The 24,674-nt window shown below is 45.6% G+C and overlaps 1 protein-coding gene across 3 annotated transcripts in view; it reads left to right on the forward strand.

Moving 5' to 3' along the window:
* The window catches only part of Rtel1 (regulator of telomere elongation helicase 1), a 37,629-nt gene extending 13,624 nt beyond the window's left edge, over positions 1-24,005 (forward strand). For 2 of the 3 annotated variants that reach the window (XM_031373071.1, XM_031373072.1), the window contains exons 9-36: positions 3,132-3,197; positions 4,109-4,262; positions 7,560-7,598; positions 7,667-7,745; positions 8,932-9,029; positions 9,981-10,036; positions 15,020-15,094; positions 15,200-15,281; positions 16,426-16,558; positions 16,719-16,832; positions 16,965-17,005; positions 17,190-17,275; positions 17,422-17,499; positions 17,938-18,015; positions 18,316-18,462; positions 18,542-18,657; positions 19,067-19,190; positions 19,297-19,447; positions 19,535-19,674; positions 20,251-20,346; positions 21,324-21,522; positions 21,713-21,853; positions 22,379-22,495; positions 22,715-22,939; positions 23,038-23,199; positions 23,319-23,474; positions 23,555-23,655; positions 23,764-24,005. In XM_031373071.1, coding sequence (XP_031228931.1) covers positions 3,132-3,197; positions 4,109-4,262; positions 7,560-7,598; positions 7,667-7,745; positions 8,932-9,029; positions 9,981-10,036; positions 15,020-15,094; positions 15,200-15,281; positions 16,426-16,558; positions 16,719-16,832; positions 16,965-17,005; positions 17,190-17,275; positions 17,422-17,499; positions 17,938-18,015; positions 18,316-18,462; positions 18,542-18,657; positions 19,067-19,190; positions 19,297-19,447; positions 19,535-19,674; positions 20,251-20,346; positions 21,324-21,522; positions 21,713-21,853; positions 22,379-22,495; positions 22,715-22,939; positions 23,038-23,199; positions 23,319-23,474; positions 23,555-23,655; positions 23,764-23,844 — 3,135 coding nt within the window. In that variant the 3' untranslated portion in view covers positions 23,845-24,005. The remainder of the gene's footprint in view (positions 1-3,131; positions 3,198-4,108; positions 4,263-7,559; positions 7,599-7,666; positions 7,746-8,931; positions 9,030-9,980; positions 10,037-15,019; positions 15,095-15,199; positions 15,282-16,425; positions 16,559-16,718; positions 16,833-16,964; positions 17,006-17,189; positions 17,276-17,421; positions 17,500-17,937; positions 18,016-18,315; positions 18,463-18,541; positions 18,658-19,066; positions 19,191-19,296; positions 19,448-19,534; positions 19,675-20,250; positions 20,347-21,323; positions 21,523-21,712; positions 21,854-22,378; positions 22,496-22,714; positions 22,940-23,037; positions 23,200-23,318; positions 23,475-23,554; positions 23,656-23,763) is intronic. The other variant, XM_031373073.1, reaches the window with a different exon arrangement.
* Positions 24,006-24,674: the final 669 nt, after the last annotated feature.

Below are 24,674 nucleotides of genomic sequence, written 5' to 3' on the forward strand. Positions count from 1 at the left end.
ACTCAGAAATCCACCTGCCTCTGTCTCCCAAGTGCTGGGATTAAAGGCATGTGCCACCACTGCCCAGCGAGGATTATTATTTCATACTTATTCTCATATTGTTAGTCTTAAGGAAAGATTAAAAAATTAGGTTTATCGGGGCTGTGGTATTGCATGCCTTTGATCCCAGCACTACGGAGGCAGAGACAGGTCAGGTCTACACTACATAAAGATATACTGTCTTGAAAAACAAAACAAAACAAGTTAGATTTAAATCAAAATTTCAAGCTTAGGCTATTTAAAAGAATTAAAAAATTAAGGTCTTATTTTGTTTTGAGACAGGGTTAGGGTTAGGGTTAGCCCTGGCCAGCCTGAATTCAGAGAAATTTGTCTGCCTTTGTCTCCTGAATTAAAAGTGTGTGTTATCACACTCTTGAGAGAAGATTAGTGTAAAGTCTAACATCAGTTTTTCCTTTCAATAGTATTAGGTTTTATTTTTTGTTTTGGTTTTGGTTTTTCGAGGCAAGGTTTCTCTGCATAACAGCCATGGCTGTCCTGGAACTCATTTTGTAGAGTAGGAAGGCTTCCAATGGACAGAGATCCACCTGTCTGCCTCCTGGGTGCTGGGATTAAAGGTATGGGCCATCACACCTGGCTTTATCAGTTAAGTTTAAAAGAAAATTATAAAGTACTAATTTATTTGTGTATGAGTGTATGTATGTGTGATCCACTCACTGTGCATATGTGGAGGTTAGAGGACAACTTGGAGTACTTGGTTCTCTCCTTCCACAATGCAGTTCTCAGGGATTGAACTCAAGGCTTGGGTTTTACGAGCCTTACTTTCTAAGACATCTTGATGTTCTCACTGTTAGTTAAAAAAAAATTTTTTTTTATCATTAATCCTAATTGAGAATAGTGTTTATTTACCTTTTTAAGAAATCTGCATATATATGTATACACATACACACATGCAGATACTAGGGTCAAACTTTATTTTCTATCATTGAACATGATATGTGAAAAAGTGAGTGATTTAGTTATTCATGTGTTACAAATTTCCTTGGTAATGTACATATTAAAATTCTAATATGTCAGAATTTCAGTGCTTATTTACACTATGCATATATTTGCTCTTTGTTTTATCAAAAAATGGAATATGCAGCTATAAGCATTTTAAAGTCAATAAAAACTTCAAAACATGGTTTTAAAGAAAAAAAGCAAGTTTCTGAAAATGAGGAAAAGCTACAGCCTTTCAAAGGACCTAGATTCACAGTATACAGAGGCTCTGGATTCACAGTGCACAGAGGCTCTGGATTCACAGTGCACAGAGGCTCTGGATTCACAGTGCACAGAGGCTCTGGATTCACAGTGCACAGAGGCTCTGGATTCACAGTGCACAGAGGCTCTGGATTCACAGTGCACAGAGGCTCTGGATTCACAGTGCACAGAGGCTCTGGATTCACAGTGCACAGAGGCTCTGGATTCACAGTGCACAGAGGCTCTGGATTCACAGTACACAGAGGCTCTGGATTCATAGTACACAGAGGCTCTCAGAATTGAACAGCCTAGCTCACAGTAAGAAACCTGAGTAGAAAGTTTTCTGAAGTTTACAGAATGGCCACTTCTGCCTGTGTGGAGGTGTTTAATGAGTCTAGTCACAGGTCATTTCAGGCCCAAATGATAGGAAGTAATACTGCATTCTGATGGAAATGGCTAGAATTAAAGAGACTTAAGGGTCTAGGAACTTAGCTCCGTGGTAGAGCACTTGTCTAAGCATATGTGAGCCCCTGTAGTCAGTCTTAGCACCACACACATACACAAAAAAGAAGCAGACTGGCAAGATAGTTGAGCTGGTAAAGGTGCTTATCACCAAGCAACCTAATGATTGGAATTCAGTTCCTAAGGCCTACAAGATGGAAGGTGAGAACTCTTGGATTGTCCTAAGACCTCTACCTATGAACCTTAGCACACAAGCACTATCCCTGCCACAAAGTAAATTAACAACAGCAGCAACAGCAAACAAAGGTAAAAGGAAATTAAAGTATGAGGTGTGGGGCAATTGGAAGTCCCATCTGTGGCTGGTGGATATGTAGATCATGCATAGCTCTGTCAACATAGTGTCCTAGTGACTGACTTCTAGGGAAATAAAATCCTTAGTCCAATGACTTAGGCATGCAGTCACTGGAGTTCACTGACAACTACCAGAAGTGGGAAGCTAGAAACTGCCAGCAATGAGATGTGAGCTCAGAAACACTATCCAAAGTTACATTCTTTATGAGAGAGTAGAATACTGTTTGTAAAATACTCACATCTATCAAAACCTAGATGTAGAGCTGGAGAGATGGCTCAGTGGTTAAGAGTACTCACTGGCTGCTCTTCTGGAGAACCTAGGTTTGATTTCCCTGAACCTACATGGTATTTCACAGAGCTCTAAGTATAGTTCAAGGAGAATCTGAATCTCTCCTCTGGCCTTTGTGGGTACTGCATGACTATAGTCCACAGATTATACCCATAGGCAAAAACACCTTTATACATAAAATAAAAATAAATCTTAAAAAGAAAAGATGTGCTAGGCATGGTAATGTATTCCTGTAATCTTGCACTCAGGAGACTGAAGCAGAGAGATCACAAAAACAAGGCCAGTTCAAGCTTAGTGGTAGAGTACTTAAGGCCCTGGGTTTGGTATCTAGTGTTGTAAAATAAGACAAAAGAAAATACAACTGTACCCTTAATTTGTAGTTCAGTTCTCTTTTACCTTGTGGGTTTCAGGGATTGAACTCAAGTCATCAATATTAGAGGCAAGTGCCTTCCTTTTCCTACCTAGCTGTTTAACTGGCTTACTTGGTCATCCTGTTGACTGTAACATATACTCCTTTGTGCTGTGTGAGCAATTCCTTAGTATAGATGGCCACAAGCATCCAACTTTGGTCAGGCTTGGACAGGTAACTGTGAGTATGCTTTTCACAGTCAGCCTGGAGAAGGAGCCAGTTCTCATAGAGGAGTTTGAGAACCTTTGCTCTTTCTTCCATAATGTGTAGTACCTGTTTATGATGCACCATTTGCCTCAGGTTCCCTTTTTTCCTGTATATGCCGGCCTGCACTCTTAGCTGGCCCTCATGATATCAGCTTATGGTAATTTCCCTTCTTTGTAGAGTCGTAAGGCACACAGCATTGACCTGAAGGGAACAGTTGTGATCTTTGATGAAGCTCACAATGTGGTGAGTCCCTTTGGCCTCTATGCTAAGTACTTCCCGTCTCTCCCAGCTTTCTCGATGTTTCTGGAGCAGCTCTACTTTGGATCCAGAGATATGGTTCTCAGGACCAAGCAAACATAGGTGCTGCTGCTCTCTTAGGTGCTTATAATTGCCTTACATGGGCTATAGTCTGGCTAGTTGGGCTTCAGATGTGCCCTTAGGTGCAGAGTCCAAACAAGAGCCTCTCGCTGGGCCTGTGACCTTCTGGACATTTGGTAGGGATAGCCTGGCTCTGGTCTGTCTTGTACTATACTCTTGTTTTCCAGCATGTCTTTGCTCTTTAGGCTACTTGGCTTGACCTTTAGGAAACTTCTGTGGAAACAGCTACTCATCTTTGGTAGCAATAGCATCATGAGAGCCCCCCCAAGCCCCGACTCTTTTTGTCCCTTTTCACCAGCACATGATCACAGTAACAATCCACACCACCACCACCCCTGTGTCTGTTGCCTCTGCTTATTCAGGTCTATGTAGAATGACCTCAGAGGATGAGTAGCCTCATCCTTAGCTGCTATGGAGCCTGTGGTGAAACTGATAGAGAGCCAGGTCTCCCCACAGCAGGACCTTATTTCCTACTTGGCTCCAGGCACTTATGGGGATTATTGAGCTGATTGGTGATATCATCTGACTTTTGAAGCCAAAATTACTGCTTTTGCTGATAAATTTTCCAATAGCAAAATTTGGCAACTCAAAGTGAAATAATTTTCTAAAATATTGGTTTGGGCAGTGAATTTCCTTGGACCAACTTTGACTTTACTTTATAGACCAGGAGCTGGGGCTCTGGGGACTTCTTCAGTCCTCCTGCATCTCCACTTCTGCTTCCAGGAGTCCCCATTCTGTCCCACTCTGCTATAACACAGGTCTACTTTGGCCCTCAGGAGAAGATATGTGAGGAGTCAGCCTCCTTTGACTTGACTCCCCGTGATGTGGCTTCAGGACTGGAGGTTATCAACCAGGTTTTGGAGGAGCAAGCCCGGGTGACTCAGCAGGGTGAACTCCAACAGGAGTTCATTGTAAACACGTCCAGCTCAGGTAAGTTTATGGCTAAGAACTTAAGTAGACTCAGTCTATTAGAGGAAGCATATTCTTTTTTTTTTTGTTTTGTTTTTTTTGAGACAGGGTTTCTCTGTGTAGCCTTGGCTGTCCTGGAACTCAGTCTGTAGACCAGGCTGGCCTTTAACTCAGAAATCCGCCTGCCTCTGCCTCCCAAGTGCTGGGATTAAAGGCATGCGCCACCACTGCCCGGCAGAAGAAGCATATTCTTGGAGCATATTCTGCATAAGAGCAGTGTCTGGTCTTCCTAGTATCTTCTGTCTAAATAGCACTCTAGGGCATGAGAAACTTAGTTCAGGGTTTCTGTTGTGTGACTTTCTGTCTGTTCATCCCAGATAGGGCACCATTAATAAACAAAAGAAATACTTCTGTTCAACTCACTTTAGTGAGTTCCAAGACAGTCAGGATTATATAGCCCCTGTCCAAAAAAAAGTCAGCAGACCACATGAATAAGGGCACTTCAATTCTGTTTGCTTCCCAACCCTTTATGAATTTCCCTCCTCCCTCAGGTGGAGTGTAGTAGTTGTAGGAAGTTCTGTCTCACTATGAATTTTCCTCCTCCCTCAGGTGGAGTGTAGTAGTTGTAGAAGTGCTGTCTCACTGCTCTGTGGTCCAGGAAGTACTGGCTCATCTGGTACTTTCACTGCTTTTCACTTTTTTCTTTTCCTCCCTTTTTTTTTTTTTTTTTGAAACAAGTGTTTCATGTAGCTCAGGCTGGTCTCAAATTTAATGTAGGAAAGAAAGGATGAACTTTAGTTTTGGATCCTTCTGCCTTTACCTTCGAAATGATGAGATTATAAACTTTGGCCACCATTCCTGGTTTATTTGGTGCTGGGGTTAAACCCAGGACTTTGTGCACAGTAGGTAAGCAGTCTACCAGTTGAGCTATATCCCCAGCCCTAGCTCTTTCACTGTTTTCTGAAGTCTTTGTCTTTTCCTAGCTAATGTTTTGGGTTTTTTTGTTTGTTGCTTTTTAAGACAGGGCCTCTCAGTTAGTCCTGCTGTCTTAGAACTTGATATATAGATCAGGCTGGCTTCAGAGATCTGCCTGCTTCTGCCTTCTGAGTATTGGGACTAAAGAGATGTACCACTACATCCAGCCCTGCATTTAATTTTAAAGCAAAGTACAGGTACAGGAAATCCACACACACACAAAATCAACTATGGCTGCTTGTGCTTATAACGTCAGTTACAAGTGGATCCTGGGAGCTTACTGGCCAGCCTAGTCAAAACATTGAGTTTCAGGTTCAGTGAGAGATCTTGTTTAAAGGGAATTATGCTAATGAGCAATAGAGGAAGACATCTGATATTTTCCTCTGGCCTCTGTGTGCACAGGTACTAATATACATGTACATGCACACAGGCAAATGTGCATACACCACACACATACACAAAAGAAAACACACTGTTTTTGAGATACATGATGAACTGAACACTCAGGGCATTCTTTGATTGCCACCAGTCAAAGAGGATTTGCCATCATAGTCATAACTGTTTCTCTAAGAATGGTCTCTTACCCAACTTGTAATTCATCATTTCTTGATGACTCTTGGTTACCTCCTCCTTCCTTTTTTATAGTAACATTGCAGCTACTTGATGCCTAAATTCATTAATTATCAGTGATTGTGAGATGGTGCTATCTCATTCAGCCCTTTATTTATGTATCTTATGTGTATGAGTGCTCTTTTTTCATATACACCAAAAGACACAGTTAGATCCCATTATAGGCAGTTGTGAGGCACCATGTGGTTGCTGGGAATTGAACTCAGGATCTTTGGGAGAGTGGCCAAGTACTCTTAACCATTGTGCCATCTCCAATTCTCATCCCTTTGATTTTGTAGCAGAAACAATGTTGTAAAGATTCTTCAGCTCTGTGGTGACACTGTTCACATTGGAAAAGCAGATCATGCTTAACTTAGACCCCCATTTCAAATTTGGAAGTTTGAGTTGATTCTCAGCTGGTGATTGATTATCATCTGCATGTCTGAATGTTGATTAGTTACTTTTCTCCTTGTCATAACAAAATACCTAACCAAAGGAGCTTAAGGAAGGGAGGGTCATCATGGTTTACAGTCTTAGAGTATAATCCATCATAGCTGGGACTTTGTGATGGTAAGGGCTTGAGCAGTTTAGTGTGTCTGTAATCAGGAAACAGGTAAGGGGAGAAGAAAAAAGAAAGAAATGAGAGGAGATGAGAGGGAAGAGAGAGAAAAAGGCTGCCCTGGCTGTCCTGTAATTCTATGGAGACTATCCTACCCTGGAACTCAAAGAAATCCACCTGTCTCTGCCTCCAAGGTGTGGACCACCACATCCAGCTTTTTCTTTTTTCTTTCTTTATTTTTTTTCTTTTTCTTTCCTTTTTTATTCAGTTCAGAGGTTTAGCCCATGGAAGGGCTCTCCTTACCCTTTCAATTAACCCAACCTCAAACCCCTTCACAGACATGACCAGAATTTTTTTTTTTTAAACATTTATTTTTATTTATTTTATGTGTATGAGTACACTGCGAGCGTAATTCATTGTAGCGTCTGAACAGAAGAGGGTGTCAGATCTCATTACGGGTGATTGTGAGCCACCATGTGGTTGCTGGGATCCGAACTCAGGACCTTCTGAAGAGCAGTCAGTGCTCTTACCCGCTGAGCCATCTCACCAGCCCATGACCAGAATTTTTGTCTCTTAACTTGTTCTAGAGATTATCAGGTTGGCGGTACTAACCAATATTAATCATTATATATTTGTCTATATAGTCTAACTATCTGTGGACTATCTTATATGGTCTAACTATCTGTGGTTGGTAACAACCCATCATCAGTCTTACTGCTGAGGCTTAATATCTGACAAAGTCATCTAGAAGGTAATTTCTGTGTCCTGCTAACATGGCCTAACAGAGTTATGGCCATCATGGACAACTGTTTTACTGTTGGGCTTGTGATACTCTGCTTCCTACCCAGCCTCCAGCAAGCCCTGGTTTCCCTTCAGAGGAGAAATGTTTTACTCCCTGTCCTCAGGAGGTTCTTTGTGAGCACATGTGTTCACATACTGATGGTTATTACTTATTTTGAGGTCTTTAGGGAGAGGAAGAACTTCTGTGTGCATGAATGTATTTATGTGTATATACAAATGTGAATGTGGGCTCATACTGTTGTATACAATTCAAATGTGGACTCTCCCTAATTTCCCTCCCAACCTACCCTTTCTGCCACACTGGAAATCTTGGTTCTTGAGGCTACAGACAGTACTTAGATGATGTAGAGTTGTGTCTATACTTTCTCACCCAGGACTCAACATGGAGCTGGAAGACATCGCAAAGCTAAAGAGTAAGTGTTGCCTTGCCTTTCCCTGAGCTGAGTGAGAGGCATGCCCCTGACATATTCTTGGCTCACAGTGATCCTGCTGCGTCTGGAGGAGGCTATTGATGCTGTTCAGCTGCCTGGGGATGACAAAGGCGTCACCAAACCTGGAAGGTGAGGGATAGGTGCTGACCTCGTTACAAGTTCTGTCTGGGATTGGAGATAAATAGTGTCCTCATGGGGTTTTGTCTCAGCACTTCACCCAGCAGTGGGGTCTGTTTTCAAATTTCAAGGCTTAGTAAGAATTACCAACATTTAAAAAAGACTTATTTTCCTTTTATATATATGTGGTTGTTTGTGTGAATGTGTGCCACATGTGTGCTGGGGGAGTTTAGAAGAAGGTGTTAGATGCCCTGGATCTAGAGTTATAAACAGTTGTAAGCTACCCAATATGGATCTGGAAACCAAACTCAGGTCCCCTGGAAAAAGGAACAAGACATCTCTTCAAGCCAGTTGCCAGCTTTTTATGTAGCCATTGAAAACATTGGGAGTAACAACACACATTATGCACAGTGTCTCCTCTAGCAGTTTCCTCCACTCTCTCTGGCCTCTTGATGACACAGCAAGTGCCTGTGATAACCACACTTTAGTGCTGTCACCGAGGCCTGTGTAGAGAGAGGCCTGGGAGGTTCTGATTGTCCCATAATCTGGATTTTTGTTGTTTTGTTTTGTTTTTTGTTTTTGTTTTTTCCTGAAAAGCACTGTAGGTAGCCTGGTTTGAAGGGACTGTAGCTGGGGTTGAGGGGTAGATCCTATGGGTAGATAGGCAGGAGCTGTGTTAGGACCTAGTCTGTGCTTGTAGAAGGTAAAGCATTTTTTCTGGAGTCTTGGGCTACCTGCCTTCTCTCTGAACCGTTTTGTTCCCCTGGCTTCTAACCTTTACAGGTATTCCCAATTGATAATCCAGAGATCTGGGTTCTGACCTAGTTTCTGGTGTACTTGTTTGGCCCTGCCAAAGCCTTCCCCCTTCCTCTGGCTTCTGTTGCCCCCATCCCATTTCTGTCCAAGGCTTTTAGAGTTGCTACCCAGAGTTATTGCCTTCAAAGACACAGGACCTGCTCTCAGGTCACCCCTAATTGTGGCACCTTGCCTATGCACCTGTCTTTTCTTTGGTAGGTAATGATTCTCTTGACAGTAACCCACTGTCCTCTGCCTGCTAGGAGACCACTGCAGGGAGAAGTCTCTCACTTCCAGTTTTGTCCTCCTTGAAGTACTCAGCAATTATTTCTGAGTACAAGATATTCAAAGGCTACTCCTTGTAGGTTCCCTCTCAGTTTCAAATTTCTGTTCTCTTTGGCAGCTACATCTTTGAGCTGTTTGCTAAAGCCCAAATAACATTTCAAACCAAAGGCTGCATTTTGGAATCACTGGACCAGATAATCCAGCACCTGGCAGGACGTGAGTCTTGGGTTGCCCACATGGAGCATGGGGGATTAGAAGTTTTGATATAGATGAACATCATGGCAGGTCTTACTGTTCCATGTCCAGCACTCAGCACTTGGCCATCAGTGTCAGCAGGTTGCTATCATGCCTTCCTTGTGAACAAGAATCTAGTCAACAAAGCTTTCCCACCAGCCTACCCTTCATGCTTGTTTTTTTATTATTTTTATTATTTTTATTTTGAGTAGCACTGAAGAGTGAACCCAGGATCTCACTCATAGTTGCTCTGTCATTTGAGTTACATCCCCAGCCCTTGGTTTTCTGGGACAAGTTTTTGCTGAAAATTCAGACCGGCTTTGATTTTGATCCTCTTGACTTTGTCTCTAGAGTGCTAAAATTTCAGGGTGGCCACTGGTCCCAGCTGGCTTTCTTTTTCTGATTGAGACACAGAGTCAGTAGTGACATTTGGCCAACCATTATGTTCTTTTCAGCTTTGGTGCATGTGGTTTCTTACTATAGTATTTCCTAGTTAGTTCCCTTTTAAGGAGGAATGTTACACTCTGTGGATTTAGTGAGATGTGGGCCTCTCTAGCTTCTCCTTCTTGCTACTAGACCAAGGGCAGTGTCCTTATGGGGTGTTCTTCTGCTGACTAGAGTGAGGTGTGTGCAGTGTCACATGCAATGGCATCTGCTATGCACTGGGGATAGCAGCCACCCTCCCCCATATCATTTGACCAAATGACCAAATCATTGTTTTGGAAGCCTGTACTCCTTTGGGGAGATTCCCCCATCTGACTGCTCTTTAACACCAGCAAGATCAGGTCAGCTGCCCTGCCTTAGCACATCCTGTCCCTGATAGTGGTTATGGGGAGGCTGCTTGCTTCAGCAGACTTGAGACAGAGCTAAGTGAGGCTGTGATGGCTCCTGGTGATGTGGGATTCAGTGTCTCTTCTGCTGTGTGCTCCACAGGTACTGCTGTATTTACCAACACGGCTGGATTGCAGAAGCTCATGGACATTATCCAGGTAAGAGACTGCTTTTAACTGTTGGTTTCTCCGTTTCTGGAAGTGACAGCAAAGGCTTCAGCGAAGGCCCTCATATCACATGTATAAAACCCTAAGCATCTTACTTTCACCTGAATGCAACGTTGGCCTTAGTGGGAGTTAACAGAGGGCATATCTGGCCTGTTTTTGGCTCTTTAGTGGCCAGATAAATCCAGAGTGGTATTTTAAGACCTGTGAAGAAGGAGGTCAGGAGCTATTTGGAATTTATTTGCCCCCTTTGGGGCTGGGCAGAGCCTCCTTGTTGATAGCAGCTCCAGATAGATTCAGACTGGGAGAAATCTAGAGACAAATGGCCTGAGTATCTTCTCAAAGGAAAGGCAAATGGGTCCTATAAATGCCATGGTCTGTGTATCTGAAGTAGAGAGAGGGATGGGAGGGATGGCTATGGAGCCACTGTCAGAGACAAAGGTGGACTCCTTTTACCTCATCAGGTCTCTTCTTGCTTCTCACTGTGCCATTTTGGGGTCATCCTTCTCTTTGTCTATGTGACATGTCCTAAGGTATAGAACACATGTGTCTTAGTGCAACTATGTCCTCAGCTCTAGTGAGCCAGCCAGTCCTGACCAGGTAGTTAAATGGTAATCCTGGTGTTGAGGCCTCTGGGCAGGTTCGGCTTTGCTTAGCCTTTCTAAGGTTTTTTGTTTTGTTTTTGCCTTTTTTTTTTTTTTTTAAATAATTTTTTTATATTAATGGGTATTTTTGCTTGAATGCATATATGTCTACCACATGTGTACCTGGTGCCTGTGGGGGCCAGAAGACAGGGTAAGATCATCTGAAACTGGAGTTGTAAGCCACCATATGAGTGATGATAATCAAACTTGAAAGAACAGTCAGTGCTCTTAACTCCTGGGCCATCCTTCCAGTTTTAAACCTAAGTTTAAATAATACATCTTAAGATTCCTGGCTGGGAGGTATAGTGATGCTTGCCTTTAAGACCAGCACTTGAGTGGTGGATGTGGACAGATCTCTGAGTTCAATCCCAGCCTGGTGTGTATAGTGAGTTCTAGATCAGCCAGTACTACATAGTGAGATTCCCCCCCTTTTTTTTCTTAAAAGATTTATTTATTTATTTTATGTATATGAGTACATTGTAGCTGTACAGTCGGTGGTGAGCCATTATGTGGTTGCTGGGAATTGAATCAGCCCCGCTGGCTTCGGTCGGCCCTGCTGGCTTTGGTTGACCCCGCTTGCTCTGGCCCAAAGATTTATTTATTATTATATCTAAATACTCTTTAGCTGTCTTCAGACACACCAGAAGAGAGAGTCAGATCTCATTACGGATGGTTGTGAGCCACCATGCAGTCGCTGGGATTTGAACTCAGGACCTTTGGAAGAGTAGTCAGTGCTCTTAACTGCTAAACCATCTCTCCAGCCCTCCTGTATGCCCCACCCCTTTTTTTTAAATGTTCCTGGATGGTAACTGTTGATCCTTGGAAAAACTGAGGCACAGCCAGTTCCCTCATGTATGGTGCTGTGTGAAGCCACCTGTTTGCTTCTACCCATGCTCTACCTCCACACCCCTGGGGATTAAGGCTAGTGAACAGAAAGCACCTTGGCTTTGTAACCACAAAGCAAATCCTATTACTGGAGAGGCAGACTGTGAATTCTTGAGACCTCTGTGAGTCTGATTATGATGTAGCTGGGCCACAAACAGGGCATGGGGCCAAGTGTACATGTGATAGGAAAGGTATGTGCTCAGGCCTGTTCCCTCTCAGCCAGCTTTGTGATACGGGACATAATAGTCTCAGCCTTCCACTCCATGAATGGAGAGTTGACTGAAAGACTGCAGGTGTTTGGTGGGATGAGGAAGGTTTTGGTACCTGATTGTCCTGGCAGACTGGGCACCCTCCTACATGAACTTCTCCAGAGGCATATTAGGTAGGCATCTCTAGGCATCTTGCTTCCCAGGATGGTGATCTATCCATGACTATAGCCTTTTATCAGAAACACCTTCCAAAAATCTACTCTACTCTTCCCACGTGGACACTGGGCTCATCCTCAACTACAGGCACAAGAGGAGGCACTGTTATTCCTAGACCTAGGGGGCACATGTGAGCAGGACAACCTCTCTCCTCCTCAGAACACTGTTCTCTAGTCTCTATTTGTAAAGGAGGTATTTTCCTTATCCAGACTTTTGGAACCCAGACTTTCCAGTGGTTTGCAATTTCGTTGGCAAGTGCTCCAAAGGCTCCTAGTACCTTCCCTATCCTACTCTGGTATTGTGTGAGCTAGATCCTTGCTAGCATGTTCTCAGCAGCAGAACAGGTGATTGGTGAATTGCTTATCTCACAGCTGCTTCTTGCATAACCGCAGTTGCCAAGACGTGGGAATGTGTACAGAAATGCAACTAGCCAGTCAGATTTTGTCAGGCCAGAGAAGGGTTAGCTAGAAGTAGGGTTTGTGCCTCTTAGATTGGAATCCTCTCTTTTCCTCTTGCTTGCTCACCTTGGTCAGACATGTAGTGAGAATTCTTGCACAAATTCACATACACTCGCATATGTACAAGCATTCATACTGTAGAGTCAACTTTTCCTCTTATCACATCCCATTTTGCTAAGTTGGGGGAACTAGTCTCTTAGCTGGAATTCTTTTGTTTGGTTTTTTTGTTTTTTTTGAGACAGGGTTTCTCTCTATAGCCCTGGCTGTCCTGGAACTCACTCTGTAGACCAGACTGGCCTCGAACTCAGAAATCTGCCTGCCTCTGCCTCCCAAGTGCTGGGATTAAAGGCGTGCACCACCACTGCCCAGCCAGCTGGAATTCTTATTGATTCATTTTCTCTCTGTCTCCCACAAACCTGTCTGATGTTTCAGGACCAGGTGATGAGTCAGCCTAAGATTTCTTAGATTTATTCACTTTATGTATGTGAGTACACTGTCAGTCACTTCAGACACACAAGAAGAGGGCATTGGATCCCATTACAGATGATTGTGAGCTACCATGTGGTTGCTGGAGATTGAACTCAGTACCTCTGGAAGATCAGTCAGTCATCTTAATCACTGAGTCATCCCTCCAGCCAAGTTTAAATTTTTGTGTTGTGTATTCTTGGAGAAGTACATGGCTCCCATGAGATCAGGGAGCCCTGCTCTTCCCTCACATGGCCAGTTTAGGTTGTTCCATGTGAGGTATTTCTAAACACCCATGCAAGGCCAAGGCCCAGGGAAGAGTGGTTCAGACTAACTACTTCCATTTTCACTCACAGGTTGTGCCAGGTGGGGATGAGAACAATGAAGGCAGCTCAGGAGGTTCAGGGCAGCAGCAGATGATGATGTCCTAAAGGCCAGAAGTCTAGGTAGACACCAAAATGTCCTGAAAAAACACAGTGCCCTGTTCACACAACTGGGGTGGGAAGCTGGTCCAGAGGACATCCGGTTGAACACAGTGCCTGGAGGCTTTCACACAGGCTGTAAGGGACTTCTATTCACAGTAGATCCCTGGAATGAGAGTTTGGGGTTGTCAGTTTAGTTTGAGGTGAATAGGGAAGCACAGTCAAAGAGGGTCTGCCAAAATCGGTGACAAACTACCTATGCAAGGCAGGAGGTGTGTGCAAAGAGAAACCCTCTTGAGGGAAGTCAGAATCGCCTGTTTCCAACCTGTCTCTCTGTTGTCTCATTTAGTTCTTTCCTCTGTGGTTATGGTAGTTACCGTGTTTCCTTGATATGGCTGTGTTTCTTATTGATTTGGAGGCCTTGTAAGTCCTATGTGTTTACCCTTTATGATGGGCATATCTTCTACCTGCCTTTTCTGTCTTTTGGTAGGCTCAATTAAAAGGTTTTCTTGCTGCTGGAGGTTTGTTGCTTTGGCTCATGCTGCATAATCCACATCTGGTTTCCTTTGGTACTTGAAGTCTTCTGTAGAGTTTTGTGGGTTTATGTAGGGGCTGAGCATCTACCCATCATCCCTTATAAGGAGAGCCAGCTTTTACCTAGCTCTTTGATTCTCTAGTCTCTTGCTGCTGCTGTTACATTGCTTTATTACTTATTCTTGTTTGTCATGGTTTTGATAAGTTCTGATACTAACTAGAATAAACTCCTTTTTGTTTTCATAAACCATCTTGATATTTCCTCTGTCAGGTGAAATTTTGGGGTTAACCTTTTCCTGGACTTTAAGAATCTTGCCACAATCTTTTTTTTTTTCTTATTTAGTTTTTATTCCTAATCATAAACTTAACTTTGTAATCCAGCTAGACTTGAAGGGGAATGAGGAGAATATGGAACCCAAAGAACTTCAGTGAGAGCAGAGATTACAGGGTATTTCGAACAGATGGGGTGGGAGCACTCTCCTGAGCTACAGAAGGAATGGTTTGATAAGTAAAATGCCCTCACGTCAAAAGAAATTAGAGTTGTCCACAGTAGGAAATGGTGATCTTCTTACTGGTCTTGCCATTCCTGGACCCAAAACGCTCCATGGCTTCTACAATGTTCATGCCTTCACCTTCCCAAAGACCACATGTTTGCCATCCAGCCATTCAGTTGTAGCAGTGCAGATAAAAAACTGAGAACCATTTATATTTGGTCCAGCATTTGCCATAGACAAGATGCCAGAACTGGTATGCTTCAGGATCTTAAATGTTGAATTACTAGATTATCCTGGAGCACTGAGAGGCATTGAAGAAAGAGTAAACTGAGTCACGTAAGGCTGTCCCGGCTGCATCCCTAATGTGCACAGGTGGCTCCCAGTAGGGGAGGCCCAAGAGAGCTTTGGAGCCACTTAAAGAAAGGAACATCAGGGATAAGCTCCTGCCTCTCAGCCTGGATGTGATGGTTGGCCCAAATGAGGCAAATGGAGAGCATCTGTCTCAGTGGAGGGCTTACTTACAGAAGGATGAAATAGCCTTGGGCTCTTGGATGCTGGGCTAAGAGGCTTTAGTTTTCATCTCATTATGAAGATGCTTGTGTTCTCAACCCAGGCTCCTTTTCCATTTGCTATGCTGCTGTGCCTTTCAGATTGTGTTCAGCGTGGACCCTCCGGAAGGCAGCCCTGGTTCTCTGGTGGGGCTGGGTATCTCACATTCCTATAAGGTGAGAGCAGCTTTCAGGATGTGGGCAGTCTAAAGGTCTCACAGACCTATGGGGCAGGGTTGATGTAGGACCTGGGCAGGCACGTATGTATGTTTGTCCTTCCAGGTACACATACACCCTGAAACTAGCCACCGGAGAGCAGCTCAGCGGTCAGATGCCTGGAGTACCACTACATCCAGGAAACAAGGTATAAATCTTCACTGCAGGAAACTCTACCCTACCCAACCTTTGCACAATAGTAACATCACATCTGGAGTCATGCACACTCATGCCCACTAGAGCCAGAGACAGGAAGTACTGTTACCTACCTAGAGTCACCTAGTAGGGCAGTGGCAGAACCAAGGCTCTACAAGGCCTCCCCTCCCTGACAACAACAGCAACAATAATAACAACATAATAACAACTACTACTTCTTCTTGTTCTTGTTGTTCTTGTTGTTGTTGTTGTTCTTCTTCTTCTTTTTCTTCCTCTTCTTTGTCTTGCTTTTCTTGTTCTTCTTCTTTTTTCTTCTCCTTCTTCTTCCTATTATTATTATTGTTGTTGTTGTTGTTTCAAGATAAGGTTTCTCTGTGTAGCCCTGGCTGTCCTAGAACTCCCTCTGTAGGCCAACTGGCCTTGAACTCAGAGATCTACTTGTCTCTGTTCCCAGGTACTACCATACCTGGTTTAATACATTTCTTTTTAAATAAGAATTTTTAATTTTGTGGGTTTTGTCTTTTTGTTTTTGTTTTTTTGACAAGATGTTACTATGTAGCCCTTATTGGCTTAGAATTAGATATGTAGGCCAGGCTGGCCTCAGACTCATGGACATTGCTGATATGCCCTCAATGACTTTTAAGTTGTTCTGGTGTTTTAGTTTCTGGAGCTTCCAAAGATTTCTAGGAATGAACAGTGTGTGGTTCTAGTCAGTCAGACATTGCTTGGAACTGTGCTTCCTTCTGAATTAGACTTTGCCTTTGCTTATGTCACCAGAATCTATGAATTTGATTCCCTTCTTAGCAGTTATGTCTGACATGTCACAAGTTTGGATGCTGCTTCCTCCCTGTGTGCTTTTGGTAGAGTAACTCTAGGTCTAGTGCCACATGTCCTGGTTTCTACAGAACTCTGTTGGGGCCAAATTGTCTTCTCTGTATTTGCCAGTATCCTTCTGGGTCAACCTCTTGTTCTCTGGATCCCTGAGAGAAGCCAGATTATAGGCTGGGCTCAGACCTGGCCTTTTGTCCTGATGTGTGCACCTGGGCCTGTGTGGATGCAGGTGGCTTGCTCTTTCAATACAGTAGATGAGTATGGTAGACCCCAGTCCTGTCCTCATACCCAGTTCCCCCTTGTAGGGAAGGTGCTGAGCTATTGGTGCTTCAGTCCCAGCCACAGCATGCGTGAACTGGTCTACCAAGGAGTCCGTACCCTTATCCTCACCAGTGGTACACTGGCTCCGCTGTCTTCCTTTGCTTTGGAGATGCAGATGTATGTATGAGTCACCTCTGTCTGGAGGTCACAACACTAGGAACATGGTGGGTGTAGGTGGGGATGCGCGGTGGACTCCAGGGCTTTCTGTGGGCCAGTATCCTGAAGGTTCTCAGAACTTGGGTCTATCCCATTATCTATTTCCTCTGGCCATTCCCAGTCCATTCCCAATCTGTTTGGAGAATCCACACATCATTGACAAGAACCAGCTCTGGGTGGGGGTCATCCCCAGAGGCCCTGATGGTGTTCAGCTAAGCTCTGCCTATGACAAAAGGTAAAGGGTCCTGGTTTCTGTGCCTATCTGTAGTGTTGAGGGTTGCTGGGGTCTAGGCCTCTTATAACAACAGCCTGTCTGATTGTACAGGTTTTCTTTTCTTTTCTTTCTTTCTTTTTTTTTTTTTAACAGGTTTTCTGAAGAGTGTTTATCTTCCCTGGGGAAGGCTCTGGGTAAGTACTATTCCACACACAATTCTTTGTTCCTTCCTTAGGAAACCCTTGTTTCATAACTGGTCTGGTCTTAGACCCTCTACCCTTGTCCATGGGGGTTAGGGGCCTGGAACTCCTCAGTTTTACTCTTAAGAACCAACAGGGCCCTCAGCAGTCTTCTAAGCCTTGCCTGGACCACTTCCAGGCAACATTGCTCGCGTGGTACCCCATGGGCTTCTGGTCTTCTTCCCTTCCTACCCTGTCATGGAGAAAAGCCTGGAGTTCTGGCAGGTGCGTCCCCTATATATATCCCTGAAAGAGAGAGCAGCACCCCATATGATTGAAAGTCTGGGCAAGGTAGTTGGACAGAGCAGGTAAACCGGGCTGTGGCTACAGCCCTTACCTGTCCATTCACATCCTGGCTTTTTCTCCCGCAGGTACAAGGCTTGGCCAAGAAGGTAGAGGCACTGAAGCCTCTGTTTGTGGAACCCAGGAACAAAGGCAGCTTCTCAGAGGTCTGTGAGACAAACTAGGAGTCAGGTGGGGCCTACCTCTAGTACCCCTCAAAATCTTCAGCTGACCACTGTTTCTGCCCAGGGACTCTGGTTGGCTCCAGGCTACCTGTTCTGGACTTTATGCTTACTTCCAAGTTCTTGAGTGTTTTACCAGAATGCCCCTAACATGGTTTGGCATGTAGATAATGGCAGTGCATCTTCCTGTCCAAGTCCTTGGGACCCAGCAGCTACCCTGTCTGTGGGGATCCCTATTTTTCTGGAAACACTAGACAGGCTCTGGGTATTGGATGTGTACCTGCTGGTAATAGTATCATGGAAATGCTCTCAGAACCCTGGTATCCCCTTGGGTGAAACTATCTTTTGTCTCAAAAAGTAAGATTTAGTTCTCATTTGAGAAGGACAGGGAACAAAACCTGACTGACCATCCTTTTCATATAGGTCATTGATGCCTACTACCAGCAAGTTGCCTCCCCTGGGTCGAATGGGGCCACCTTCTTAGCAGTATGTCGGGGAAAGGTGAGGTCTCTGTAGGTTATCTTACCCCTTCCTACCTGTTTCTTTTCGTAGTCTGAAACAAGGCCTTGGGTCCTACATCCAGCAAACAAATTAGTAGGGAGCTATACTAGGGGCTGTGCTGGGTGCTAATAGCCAAGGCCAAAGTTAGGAGGTTCTGAGTATGGCAGAGTTGACATGAGCCCAGATGTGGACCTGAGGATGGAACTTTCTCTTTTCCCGTAATACCTGGGATAGGTGGATGAAAGGATTAGGACATGGGTAGACCACAAGCCTGGGTAGAAACCAAGAGGTTTGTTCTAGGCCAGTGAAGGGCTGGACTTCTCAGATATGAATGGTCGTGGTGTGATTGTCACGGGCCTCCCATATCCTCCACGCATGGATCCCCGTGTTGTCCTCAAGATGCAGTACTTGGATGAGATGAAAGGCCGGAGTGGGATTGGAGGCCAGGTGAGATACCTCAGGGCTGGGTTAAGCAGGGAACTTTGGGAACCAAGGACCCTAATGACCAAAATTCTTTCATTCCTAGTGCCTCTCTGGCCAGGAATGGTACCAGCAACAAGCATCCAGGGCTGTGAACCAGGCTATTGGAAGGGTTATCCGTCACCGCCATGACTATGGGGCCATCTTCCTGTGTGATCACAGGTACAGGAAGACACTGTGGCCATCCCCATTTCCCTTCCCCCCCCATTTTAAAAATTATTTGTTTATTTTATGTGTATGAGTACACTGTTGCTGTCTTCAGACACCCTAGAAGAGGGCATCAGATCCCATTACAGATGGTTGTGAGCCACCATGTGGTTGCTGGGAATTGAACTCAGGATCTCTGGAAGAGCAGTCTGCTCTTACCCGCTGAGCCATCTCTCCAGCCCTTTTCCCCCTTTCTAGACCTGCAATCCCTTCCCCTGTATGAAGCCTATAGCTGCCTTTCTGACCCTGCCAACAGATACTACTCCTTCATCTTGAAGCTTGAGTGTAAAGGCTGTAGGGCAGGGATGGCCCTTAGTTTTTGTAGTAGAGGATTTGAACTGACAGCCACTCATTCACTCTCCAGGTTTGCCTATGCTGACGCCAGGGCCCAGCTGCCCTCCTGGGTGCGCCCCTACCTTAAGGTGTATGACAACTTTGGCCATGTCATCCGAGATGTGGCCCAGTTCTTCCGTGTTGCTCAGAAAACTGTGAGCTCCAAATGCCCAGTCGACTTGCCTGTGTCTCCATTGAGGGGTTGGAATCCCTTCTCTGGGGAGCAATGGATGAAAGCCTCCTCACCCTATGATTCTACAGATGCCTTTGCCAGTTCCTCAGGCTGTGACCTCAAGTGTGAGTGAGGGAGAAGCTGCTGTCAAGGAGGCTACATTGTCCAGCCACTCCCTCTCCACTAGGAAAGCCATGAGCTTGGATGTGCATGTGCCCAGCCTGAGACGGAAGCCCATAGGTGTGTGGGGTTGGGTAAAAACTACATATGGCAGAGGCAGTATCCATGCTTTCTGATAAGCTTTTCTGCCAACATATATTTCTTTAGGATTACCAGCTGCTGGAGACTCAGAGAGCAACCTGTGTGTGGAGTATGAGCAGCAGACATTTTCTGCCCAACAGAGACCCTTGGGGTTGCTAGCTGCCTTAGAGTACAATGATCAGAAGGCTGGGGCATCTGAGGAACAGGTGTGAAGTGGGGTGAGGGTATCTGGCATGCACATGGACCCTTTCCAGTGCATAGGTGGGCAAATGAGATTCAGCACCTCTACTGTATCATGCCTCATCCCCAAACCCTGGCTCCCCTGATGCCACCACCATGTCTCTTTCGTGGGTTAGTCTGGCACAGTCGACTCAAAATCTAGCACTTCCAACTCCCTGGTATGCCCAAAGCTGGCCTTTCTCCTAGCCTGTGTTGTATGAGTGATGTCTTGGGTTCCCTCTCCTCAGATGCCCTTTACAGATGCCTTTAAGTCCCTACGTATGACTTGGAGCTCCTTCCCTCCATCCCTACTCTGACAATCAGTTACCATAAATGTGTCCTTCATGTGGCTTTCTCACTGCTACTTGCAAACAAGGCCAAGGGGCATGACAAAAGGTGCAGAATCTCAGCATTGCCATCAGAATTAGGGTATGACCCTTCCCTGCATGCCTTTTCAAGTCTCTATTCAGGATACAGGCAAGGATCCTGGGAACCTAAAAGAATATCACAGGTGCTTTGGAAACTTTGGGTTTGGGTTGGGGCCACAGCTGTGTTTCCCTCAGGCACTCAGCTCCTCTACCCCATCGCTCCGGTGTGAGAAGAGGCTATCTGTTGAGCAAAAGGGAGGAAGGAAGAAAGTCAGGCTGGTCAACCATCTGGTATGTTAGTGTCCCCTGCAGCTAAGATAGCTGCTTGTGGGCACATGTGGGAATCTTGCCTGTGGTGCTTGTTGCCCCTAACTGGGCAAGGGTGTGGCTAGAGTTGAGCAGCTACGATGTTGATAACCTGGGGCCTCTAGTTCCCCATTCTTTCTCTAAGAAGACAATCTTATCTCCCTGTTTTTTAGTTTTGAGACAGGGTCATAAAAAGGCTGGCATTGAACTTAGTATGTAATCAAGAATGACTTTTAACTCTTGATCACCCTGCTCAAGAAACCTTTCCTTTTCTGCTGGAATCTGGCCTGACCCTTAGGATCATTTGGTTTGAGATCTATAACTAGTTGTGGTTCCCTCTGCCATAATGAGCAGAGTGGCCTGGTGCTGGGTCTTTCTGAGTATGGACACTGAATTATCCATATGAGGAGGTACAGTGTGTTCTCAGTCTCAGATGAAAAGTTTAGTTACATCTTAAGCTATTAACCCCTATCTGCTGGAAAGCCCCAAGTGTGGTGGCTTTTGTCCTTGTCCTGCTTGTAAGAAGATTGAGGCAGTGCCCAGGAGGGCTGTTGCATCTGGAAGTACACTAGATGTGGAGGGCCTAAGCCTGCTGATGGCTGGAAATGGTAGGGATAGGAGCTGTCTAAGTTAAGCTGCCTTGGCTTACCTAATTCTTATTGATCTGAGATGTACAGAAATGGGGTGCAGCCTCTTGAAAAGTGTCCTCTGCTGTGGGGCCATATAGATTCCCTAGGTTTCTGACTGTTTTTGTGTGATCTCAGACAGGGTTGAACATCACCACATTACTAGAACTGGACCTTGTTTCTATAGCAGCCCTCTGCTTTTTGCCCTGGTAGATGGCTCACAGGCAGTAGCCTGAATGGCAAGTCATTGTGCCCTGGAGCCCAAAATGCTGTACTGCCTCCTAGGAAGGAGAAAAGGGCTGGTTCTGATGGGGCTCTTGATCATATTTCTTCCAGGAAGAACCAATGACTGGCACACAGGCAGGCAGAGCCAAGATGTTCATGGTGGCTGTGAAGCAAGCACTGAGCCAAGCTAACTTTGACACCTTTACCCAGACCCTGCAGCACTATAAGAGTTCTGATGACTTTGAAGCCCTAGTGGCCTCTCTCACCTGCCTCTTTGCTGAAGACCCCAAGAAACACACCCTGCTTAAAGGTGCCCTGGTTTTCAAAATTCTGCTATAGGGTTAACACCACAGCAGTGGAGGTGGGGCTGGTTATAGGGCCCAGGGTTGACTCTGCTTCCCAGAGAAAAGGCCTAGTAGGGTAAGCCATGGTCCACAGAGTCTCTAGCCCATCAGTCACAGTATATGGAGCCTATAGACTCAGAAAACTACTTCCCACAGGTTTCTACCAGTTTGTACGACCCCACCACAAGCAGCAGTTTGAAGACATCTGCTTCCAGCTAACAGGCCAACATTGTGGCTACCAGCCAGGGAACAACCTTTCCTTTGGAGATCAAGCACAGTCAACTGTGAACTTTACCAGTGAGCAAGATCCCGGGCTAGACACTTAACCTCAGACTTGAAGGGCGGTTTATATCTGGAATGGGCTTAGCAGTGGGCTCTTGCTTGGCTACTTTAACCAGTATTCTCCCAGATTCTGTCTCCAAAGGGTAGCACTGTTTGTTGAACTCTTAGGCATCCAAGAGACCTCCCCTAGGGAATTCATGCTAGAGTCTTGGCAGCTGAGCACCTGTCCTACTTCTGTCCTGACTGAACAGCTGAGCTGGCCCCTCCACAGAGCAGTACCTGCTACAGTGCTTTATGTAGGGCAGGTGTGGTAGAGGGGATTTATTTATCCACAGAACAGTACTTGTTCCAGTCTTTCATGTACGCAGTTATGGCAGAGGGAAAACTTACCCTTTGGTCTCAGTACTCATTGAGGTGTCAGTACTTATGCCCCTGAGTGGGACTCATTGGGCCCTCTAAGACAGTCAGGTGGGTCTATGTCAGGGCCCCCTTACCTGTCTGAGGATTATGAGACCTAATCTTAGGAGCATGTTTCTTCAGGAAAGAGAGAGCCGGAGTCTAAACTGACCTTGTCTGAAGGTGTAGACAAGCAGCTGGATCCTGGAGAGCACCTGAACCAGGGGCAGCCTCACCTGTCTGCCCACCTAACCTCCAAAGGTACCTGCCTCCTAAAAGCCCCCTGTGGACTTAAAAAATCCTTGAAGAGGCAGGCTGGGCTGCTTAGTTCTTAAATCCATTTGTCCTGAGCAGCTAGCAGACTCTACAGGGATTCCTGGAAGTGATGGGGGGAACTCCCCAAGCCATTTGACACCCCCTACACACCTCTTACCCCTCCAGCTCTCTGAGCCCAAATGGAGTGACATTTTTCCAAACCAGGAGACACCAGCCATTGTCCAAAAGTGGGATATGCAGTAGAAAAACCTGGCCAGCCTGCTGTGAGTGACTACCTATCTGATGTCCACAAGGCTCTGGGATCTGCAAGCTGCAACCAGCTTACGGCAGCTCTGAGGGCATACAAACAGGATGATGACCTGGACAAGGTGGTGGCTGTGGTGGCAGCACTGACCACTGCAAAACCTGAACACTTATCCTTGCTACAGAGTATGTAATCTTTGGGTGTAGGCCATAGGTTCTGGGAAGGGTGGTGAAGGCTGTATGTGAGAAAAACATGCAGAGCTTGAGCAAAAGTTCCCCCACAGGATTTGGCATGTTTGTGCGTCGGCATCATAAGCCTCAGTTCCTACAGACCTGTGCAGACCTAATGGGCCTACCTACCATAGGCAAGGACGTGGAGCTCCCAGGTCCCAGGGATGAGAGTACAACTGTGCCTTCTGAGCTTACCCATGAGGACCTGAAACCAGGTGAGGGCCCACTTGATGACACCCTCTACCCTTCCCGTTTATTACCCTGAGCCCCTCACTGCACTGGGGGTTAACAGGAAGTAAGCACATAAGTTTCTTACACTCATTGCTATCTTTAGGGCCCTCGATGTCCAAGAAACCTGACAAGACCCAGAGTAAGATCTCGTCCTTCCTTAGACAGAGGCCAGACCAGAATGTGAGGTCTGAGGATACTACCCCAAAGCCCATGCAACTTCCTCCTAGACTACCCCATGAGCATATGAAGACTCAGTGGAGTAAGCAATAGGGGCTATAGTGACTATTGGTTATGGCAGGGCTCTGGACAGTATGTGCTCACTTAGACCTCCTGCAACAGAATTTCTATGCCCGGCCTGTGCAACTGAGGATGCCGTGCTTTTCCAGTGCACCTCCTGTGACTTCTACTGCTGCTGGGCCTGTTGGAAACTTCAACTCCAGGTTGGGGGTCTAATCCTCTCCAGCCCACCAGGCATCTCTCTGGGGGGGTGGGCTTAAGGGACCTAGGGTTCAGTGCCAGGCTTCAGTGCCTAGCAGGTATCTCCACAGACCTCTAGGCTGTGTCCGGCTTGTGGTGCTGTTAACAGGAAGCAGAGCATTATACAGGTCTTCTGGCTGAAGCCCCAGTGATAACAGATGGAGTCCTTTGCTGACCCTGATATGGCTAAACCCACTGCAGGTTTCATGCTTGGCTGTCCAATGGGATCTGAATCTACTTGTGAAATCCTGAAACCTCAAATTGGCATTACTGAAGTTGTAGGCTGTTCAATAAAACTAAGTTGTCAGGATGGTGTCTGTGTCGTGGTCTTAGACTCTGTCATGGCAGTGTCAGGTCTGGCACATGCTGTCAATCCCTGTAAAAGCAGGATGTCTCTTAGTTCTAGGACAGCCAAAGCTTCAGAAAAACACCTTTTTAAAAATATGTGAGAGGATAAAGGTCTAGTAAGATCTGTTCAGAATACCCGCAAGTGTTCTCCATACCAGTTATCTTTTAAGCAAATAAGGAACATCCCTTTATCCTCCCCCTTATTGCCCCTACGATACCAATCACGGACATTTCTGTAGTTTAAACTCCCTAGGTCACAGCTTCTATTGCAATGTCATCTACAGGGAGCATGAGGCATGGCCTTGCCACACCACCGAAAATGACTTGTTGCTGCCAGGGAGGCACATATAGTCTGCCTAGAATGTATAATTTGCTCACCTTGTGCTGGCATGTAGTCAGACTATGGGAGCTTGGGATTTAAATTGGAGGATCTCAAGTATTCCCTGACCCTGCCTCTCCCACCCAGTTTATCAGGCCCCTAACATCAGGAATACTCAGTGGGGACAGCGCCACCCTCACTATGACTGTTCTGCCCTCACCTTGGTTTGGCTTTTAACATGTCCAGTCTTTCCTCTTAGAACCACACCAGGTAAGTCAGGAGTTAAGCTTGTGGTCAAGGTCAAGGCCCTGGATA

The sequence above is a fragment of the Mastomys coucha genome, unplaced genomic scaffold (assembly GCF_008632895.1).
Source record: "Mastomys coucha isolate ucsf_1 unplaced genomic scaffold, UCSF_Mcou_1 pScaffold15, whole genome shotgun sequence".
Lineage (NCBI taxonomy): Eukaryota > Metazoa > Chordata > Mammalia > Rodentia > Muridae > Mastomys > Mastomys coucha.